The sequence below is a fragment of the Lathyrus oleraceus genome, chromosome 4 (genome assembly GCF_024323335.1).
Source record: "Lathyrus oleraceus cultivar Zhongwan6 chromosome 4, CAAS_Psat_ZW6_1.0, whole genome shotgun sequence".
In the NCBI taxonomy this organism is placed as follows: Eukaryota; Viridiplantae; Streptophyta; class Magnoliopsida; order Fabales; family Fabaceae; genus Lathyrus; species Lathyrus oleraceus.
The window spans coordinates 490,958,293-490,966,509 of NC_066582.1; the positions used below are offsets into that span (position 1 = coordinate 490,958,293).

Here is an 8,217-nt window from a genome sequence, read left to right on the forward strand (position 1 = left end):
TTTTATATTATTTTTAATTAGTTAAATTAACTAAATTTCTAATTAATTTCCACACACCTTGATTATACCCATAATATTACCCCAAACACACAAATAATTGAATAAAATCAATTTCAATCCAATAAAAAAAGTAAAAAAACGAGAAACAGGGCGTTATAACCACTATTCCGCTAGAGAATAAAAAATGCTCGATGGAATGATGAAATAAAGTCTTTATGTCGTGAAATGGATATCCAATATGACGACATAATGATGGACCTAAAAGTTTAGCACTTTAACAAACAATTCACTAAGATAATGAAAAATAAAGTCGGTTATAAGTTAGAAAATAATATCTGAAGTCTCACATGAAATGCCTTATATATGAATGATTGTTATAAATGTTCCCTATCATTTTAGTGTGGATTATGGGGAACTGTAACACCCCATACTACTTTCAGGATTACCGACTGACCCAACAAACCAACAAGAGTCTTTTTAGCATATTTTTGTCCTCACTCACACGTTTTCCAGAAACTTTCCAGAAGGTCACCCATCCCAATACTACTCCAAGTCAAGCACGCTTAACTATGAATTTCTTATTGGGTAGGCAACCAAAAAGAAGATGCATCTTGTTGGTATAGGTAGTATCAATTAATCCTTATAAGTCTTCCTTCAACCATGCAGTCCCATACCTACACAACCTCAGGATCCATCTCATTCCGATGTGGATTAAGTTTTTTTTCCCTAGAAGATGTTATGAGTGTCTAATTATCATGCCTCGTGCAACGACAATCACTCCCTTGCCCTCGGGTGTAACATGTAACCACCCTATGGCCTCTCTGGACTCGGGTGTTACATGTCCACCAACTTCCGCTTGGTTCGTCCACGAACCACATTGTACTGGGAGATATATGTCTCTGATACCATTTGTAACACCCCAGACTACTTTCAGGATTACTGACTGACCCCACAAATCAACACGAGTCTTTTCAGCATGTTTTTGTCCTCACTCACACGCTTTCCGGAAATTTCCCAGAAGGTTACCCATCCCAATACTACTCAAAATCAAGCACACTTAATTATGGAGTTCTTATTGGCCAGACTACCGAAAAGAATATGCATCTTATTGGTATAGGTAATACCAATTAATCCTTATAAGCCTTCCTTCAACCATGTAGTCCCATATCTGCACAGCCTCAGGATTCATCTCATTCCGATGTGGATTCAATTTTCCCCCTAGAAGCTGCTAGGAGTGTCTCATTATCATACCTCGTGCAACAACAACCACTCCATTGCCTTCGGGTGTAACATGTAACCACTCTTTGGCCTCCATGGACTCGGGTGTTACAGGAACCGTCTGATGACATCCAATAATAGGCAATAGTCTATGTCGTGAATATAACGTAGAGCTCCATAACATAACTAAGGGTGTTCGCAGTGCGGTTTAAGCAATTTTGATGCTAAAACTCATTTGAACTACAAGAGAAAAAATGTGCGATTTGGTTTTGTTTGATTGACTTTTAGAAATAAACTAAGGTAAACCAAACCAAACCATTACAATTTGGATTGGTTTGGTTGGTTCGATTTTTTATAATATTTTTATTGAGCCATACATACACATATAGAGAACAACATAACTTTGTGTTTAGTCATTCATACATTACTGGATAATAATAAAACTCATCATATTGGGACAACAACTTCCCTTTAATATACAAAAGTCATATTAGATAAAAGTGAAATAAAAACATAAAATAGTACATAAAGCAATATCAAAAATATTGTAATGAAATAAAAAAAACATAGGAGATGAGAGATTTGAGAAGATGAAAAAGAAAGAATAGAAAAAGAGATGCGAATTTAGAGAAGAAATTTGCGATAAAAGTGTAATTGGAAGAGACAACAATAACATAAAAATGAGAAGATGAAAAAGAAATTTTTGAAGAGAAGAATGTGCGACACTACTACGAGAGATTTGAAAAAGCTAAAACAGAAATCATAAGTATGAGTTTGAGAAAATCGTTCATAATCGTAATGTTAAGACATAATATGTTTGAATTTTGGGTTGGATGTGAGATAAGTGATATTTGTGTTCCAATGTAATGTAATTTTGTTTGATTTAGTTTATAAATTACAAATCGAAAATCGAATCGAATTGTGCAATTTTTAAAAAAATATTTAAATACAGCTGAACCAAATATAACTTTTTACGGATTCCAATTAATTTAATTTGATTTACTATTTTGTATTTGATATGTCCCTAAAAATAATAAAAATAAGTGTGGTTGTTTTGTGGAGTGACTTAGAGGAACAATTTAAAAATCTAATACCCTAATAATGAGGAGTGTCAAAATTTTAAGAATTTAACTCAAAATTAGCGGGTCAAGAACTTTATGCTCATTTCCAAAACTCGTCGTTACCTTCTCTTCTCGGTACTTTCCGTTTCTTCTCCCTCTCCCCTTCCAAATTTCTCAATTCCCAATTCTCTCTTTCTCAATTCATCCACTCACATTACTACATACTATAGATACACAAACTATACATATACCTATAGATATAGTGAGAGAAAGAGAGAGTAAGAGAAATGCCGCCAAACCCTGCGGAGGTGAAACAAGCGGAGCTCTTGAGAAATGACGGAAACAATTACTTCAAGAAAAGCCGTTTTGGAGCAGCAATCGATGCTTACACTCAGGTTCTCTTCGGTTTCTTCTTCGGTTATCGTTTACTTTTTTTTTTAGGTTTTTTGAAATGTTTCGATTTTGACTTAACCTATTTCGTTTTTCATCGCAATGATGAAAACTTTGTTCAGTTCCTTACACGGGTTTTTATTTTGCTGTTGTTTTTACAGGCAATAACATTTTGCCCTAATATTCCGGTTTATTATACGAATCGTGCTCTGTGCCATCTCAAGCGCAAGTATGTATTTTATTCTTCTTTTGGTTGTATTTTGTGTTTAGGGCTCTTAATTTTGGTCTGCGATTGGGATTGTGGTTTTTTATAAGGGTTTTAAATCTGGTATGCAATTGAAATTGTGGTTAAAACATTGTGATTTTGGAGGGTTTATTGCCCGCAATTGTGTTCACATTAGCTTTGTCTGTCTGTTATTTGAAGTTTTCTTTTTGTGTAGTATCAATCCGACAGCAATTTTGAAACTGGTGTTTTTTGTTTTGTTGTGTTTGGTTTGTTTGTAGTGAATGGGAGAGGGTTGAGGAAGACTCTAGAAGAGCAATTCAGCTGGACAGCAATTCGGTTAAGGTTATTGTGGTTGATCTGTTTGTTGTTTTGTAATTAATTTTGTCTCACACGTTGTTGATTCAGTGGCTTCATTCATTGGATAGTCATATTGAATTTCATTTTGAATGAGTTAGTTTGCACGTTTAGTTGCGTGTAACGAGGTATACAAATTTGTTGATGGCAACCGATTCTTAAAAAGAAGCTTTACAATTATTCTAGAGCCTTTTTTATAGAATGGTTAGGTTTATTATATTTTTAATTTTGAGAGTATTATAACAACGATTGGATTTGAAGATTTTATCTATGACCACCAAAGTCTTCCTCCAATACAAATTTTTTAGTTCCTCTATTTTGAGGTGATTTCGTATTATGAAGAAAAATAAACTCCCTCATTCAAGTTGATAAACTATCTTTTCATCTATTTCTCTTCCCTCCTTACCTTTTCACAACACCTTCCCCTCCCCTCCTAATCTTACAAACAGACCCTAAGTGAATTTTTACGAGTTTTCACATATGACCTATTCTTTTCAGAATGATTTGGGTAATGTAAATGACTCATTTTATTCAGTGGTTGGTTGCATACTTGCATAATTAATTGCTAGACTTTGTACTTTGCAGATTAGTTATGGGTTTGACAGAGGTGCAAAATAGGTTGTATTGAGGTGCCATTTTAAATCACAAGCAGCACGTTATTTTCCTTTCACTTTCTTAATAGTCGTTGTCATTTTTTCCAACTCTACCAACTCAAACTTATACAGGTTGTCTTAGTTTAGAAACACTGTTTTTTCTTATTTCTTTTAATAGAAAAACTGGCCAGTCTAGTCTTTGTATCTTTTTGGCTTAATATGCTGCATATCAATAATAAAATCAGGAAATGGGTTTCTCTTGTGTGTATTTTCTTTATTCTGGTTTGTGACGTTCTAAATGCTGTTTTGGGCTACAACCATAAAATGTCTTATGCTTTTGATAACCTATGTAAGACAACGATCTTTGTTATAAGCCTTTTAAGATAATGTACATCTGTCCGGATATTCTTGGAGCAAACCTCAACTTTATCTATTTTTATATTTAGTTTTGTATATTGCATTAGCGACTAAATGATGCCGAGTTGTGTTTAAATCAAACATAACTTTGGGGGATCTAGTGCATTTACTACCAATATACATGTATATGTCTTGTTTTGAGTTAATTTTGGAAGGAGATTCTATATCAAATTATCAACTTTATTACACGTGTATAGTAACTTAGTAAGTGTTTCTTAAAGCGATATCCAGAGTTTGGTGAAATCACTGGCTGTGTGAAAGTCTTTCTCATTATATCTTATATTTACTGGTAGTTAATTCTATAAAATGGCTGCATCTTTGTGCTTTGTTTTGATTATCTTGTTTCCAGCTGAATATTGTGTATATATTTCAGGCGCACTATATGTTGGGACTTGCGTTGCTGCAGAAACATGAACTTCCGAAAGGGATCAGAGAATTGGAAAAGGTTTGTATATCTGTTTCATTCATATCCCATTAATTTGTTATCTGTTTCAATAAATTATGTGGTGCTTCATAGTATGATTAAGCCAATATTTATTTTGAAGTGTTTTAACTGCAAAAAAATTTATTATTATTTTCTGTTTTCCATGAACTGGTGATGTTATACATAATACCAGTAGAGGAGTTCTATTACTAGCATATTAATGCCATTACAAGTCCTATCCCATTAGTATTTACACTTGGCAGTCTCCCCTATTTTCTTCCATACAAAAGGGTAGTTCAAACCGATTTTAAGCCAAAATCTCCGCTCTAGGCCGTGGATGATTTTTCAAATTTTAATTTCTCTAATTCATGAACTCCAGTCGTCCGTGTTTTCTTTTAGTAATATTGTGAGTTGCATTATCATGTTCAGTCTTGTTGATATTTTAGCATCCATGGATTTTATGTGAGGGATATAATATTTTTTTATATTCTACTACCTCTGTTTCAAAATGACTGTCAATTAAGGTTTTTGTGCACAAATTAAGAAATGCAATGATATTGTCCTAAGATGTTACAGTTTTACTAAATTAGCCCTATTGATGCGTTGTAAGTAGTGTAAAGAGTAATAATTAAAGGACATAATTGAAAAAGTAACAATTATTTCTACATTGAAAAGTGAGAATAGTGAGAATGAATGTCATTTTGAAACAAATTATATTTGTTAAAACGACAGTCGTTTTGAGACAGAGGAAGTAACAATTTAAATTGTAAATTGGGAAATCAGAAACAAATAGTCTGAGGCCATTACCTTATCATGACCTCAAGGTTCTTCTATCATTTAAAATTTGTTACATCTGATTGAATACAACTTTCCCGCTGATTTTACTGTGGGATACCTTTTAATGAGGTATTAACGTTGACTTACCCTTATTTTTTAAATGAACGATGATTGTTTTTCTGTTTGTGGTCATAATTAAGGCTTTGAATCTTGGGAGGGGTGCCAATCCACAAGGTTATATGGTAGAAGAAATATGGCAAGAGCTTGCGAAAGCAAAATACAAAGAGTGGGAACATGCCTCATCCCAGCGATCTTGGGAATTGCAGAACTTGAAGTATGTTTTTCTGGTGATTGTCTCAGTTGCTGATCAGTTGTATTTGTTATTAATATAAATTATTAACTACAACACACTTTTTTTCAGCCAAGTTTCAATGATTTATTTGTTAGTAAATATTGTATTATCATGTAAAGTGTTATTATCACAATATGTGTTTGTGTCTCAGAGAAGCCTGTGTGTCTGCTCTAAAGGAAACAAATTTCATCGGAGACATCTCTGAATCAGAAGGATTTGTAGATGATGCTACTACTTCACATTTGAAACGTTTGGAGGCTATTGAAAGAGTTTTCAATAGAGCTGCAGAAGACGACATACCAGCTGAGGTGTGTACACGACTTTTCTTTTTAGATATTAGATTCAAGAAGTAGTTAGTATGTATTAACCACCTAAGTTGGGTATTGAATCTACAGATTCCAGATCATCTATGCTGTAGAATAACACTTGATATTTTTCATGATCCTGTAATCACTCCGAGTGGACTTACATATGAGAGAGCAGTACTTCTTGATCATCTTCAGAAGGTAATGTGTTTTGCCTTTTCCATGATCTGGATGACATATTCCATGAAGTTGAATTTCACTCATTTAACCGGTCCTGTTATAGGTGGGTGGTTTTGATCCAATCACGAGGGAACATCTTGATCCGTCACAACTAATACCAAACTTGGCCATTAAGGAAGCAGTCCATGAGTTCTTAGACAGACATGGGTGGGCTTACAAGATAGATTAACAAAAAAATTAAGTTGTAAATTGAAAGTTTGTTGCAGGTTTTGTTTGCTCAGAAGATTTAGCTGATTACTGCTATACTGTTACAAGTGTGGCCAATTCACATGCTAATATTGTTTGCTGCTAGTGTTCTGACTTTGAACAGCTTATTATGAAGTGTACATATATGGTTTTTGCTGTGATGCCTTGTGTATATACTTGTCAACTCCAGTTTGATCGTCTTCAGAAAGTAAATTGCGCAAGCTTATATTTATTTGAATAATTTATTTTAAAAGTATTATTTAGTTTTGTTATTAGTTAGATTTTTTTAGAATTAATTTTTATATAGTATTGGAAAAAGCTTATTTAATGATGTGTTGCTACATTATTTAATGAATTTAACAAATTGGGTTCATATATCTCACAAGTGGAGTAGGTAAGCAATCACACGTTAAAAAATGGTGTATCCTTTACAAGTAAAATGTGCAATTCAATGTGATTTGATTTACAGCATTAAAGAATTGGAAATCAAATCATATTGCTTGAGCTATCATTATTATTAAAAAACTTTGGTTTTGATTCTAATGAGTTTCAGCCATTTATGGATGTGTTTGATAAATGGTCTTTCACACTATTACTAAGAGCTATTGAAATTTCTTTAGAGTAAAAATTTGAATATTTTACTAGAATATTGATGGATTTTCACATTTGGATATTTTATCTATCATTTTTTTTGGGTAGAAAGATAAGGCTGTGTCTTTAATGTTGATGCAGTATATGATAAATTGTATCTGTTAGGTAATTGATCATGAGATAATTGTCGCAAAGAAATAGTAGAAAGAAAAAACTGTGTTGAAGAAATACTAGACAAAATTATTTCTAAATATAACCCAAAGGAAGTCCTTACAAAATTATTAGAGATCTCCTAAGGTCAGAGAAAAAATGACATTATCTCGTAAAGTTCACTGGCGCTTACTATTTAACGTTGAGGATAAAATTGTTAACCAACCCTTTCGCAAGAGTTATCCGGATGCATCAACAAAATCATTCTGCACTCATTCAGATGAACCTTTTGAGCCTTAAAGCTGTGTTGAGGGGCTTTGAAATGGCGTATGGCCGTAGTGTGAACTTGCCAGAAGGTAAATTCTCTGGAGAAATGCGAGTTCGGATTTGTGATATCCTATTTATTATCTTTTAAAAAATGATTTTTCAACTAAAGTAAATATATATATTAATTTCATACATTATTCCAACATCTATGGCCTCAAAAAACCACTTTTATTAAACATCAAGTTGCACAAATTTATAAATTCGCCAAAACTACTTAATTAAAGTTAAATACATTAGGACCTACAGAGTTAAAGTTAAACACATTAGGATCTATCGTTGTACCTTGAGGAATATTTAGTAAAGAAGTAATACAATTATCCCAAACACTTTGACTGCTTTTCAAAATATCACTTCTGGTTTTCTCATATTTTGGTGAACTCAAAATATATGCAGTCATATCTTCATTGCATTGTTTTCCCACTCCATTCACAAGATTAAAGCAACATTCATTACTAGCTGTTTGATTACCAAAAAATATACTGAAATAAATCTCATCACCACATGAAGGGTATACCTTTGATGCACAATCACTCAAATATTTTTCATAACGTGACAATGGTTTTTCTGCATAACTACTTTCAGTTTTGAAAGAGTTCTTTGATAGTT

At 33.0% G+C, this 8,217-nt stretch overlaps 1 protein-coding gene across 1 annotated transcript; it reads left to right on the top strand.

Annotated features, from left to right (window-relative positions):
• Positions 1 to 2,331: 2,331 nt before the first annotated feature.
• Positions 2,332 to 6,775, top strand: LOC127076565 (E3 ubiquitin-protein ligase CHIP). Its single transcript, XM_051018247.1, has 8 exons — positions 2,332 to 2,674; positions 2,831 to 2,898; positions 3,174 to 3,237; positions 4,633 to 4,704; positions 5,661 to 5,794; positions 5,964 to 6,120; positions 6,208 to 6,318; positions 6,401 to 6,775. The coding sequence occupies exons 1-8, from the start codon at positions 2,567 to 2,569 to the stop codon at positions 6,524 to 6,526; spliced, it is 840 nt and encodes a 279-aa protein (XP_050874204.1). The 5' UTR covers positions 2,332 to 2,566; the 3' UTR covers positions 6,527 to 6,775.
• Positions 6,776 to 8,217: the final 1,442 nt, after the last annotated feature.

Bases quoted from the DNA above. Each gene is read 5' to 3' on its own strand.
- LOC127076565 (XM_051018247.1), top strand. From the start codon at position 2,567: ATGCCGCCAAACCCTGCGGAGGTGAAACAAGCGGAGCTCTTGAGAAAT. The intron at 4,705-5,660 runs GTTTGTATATCT...GTCATAATTAAG, and splicing joins GGATCAGAGAATTGGAAAAG to GCTTTGAATCTTGGGAGGGG. The intron at 5,795-5,963 runs GTATGTTTTTCT...TTTGTGTCTCAG, and splicing joins TGGGAATTGCAGAACTTGAA to AGAAGCCTGTGTGTCTGCTC.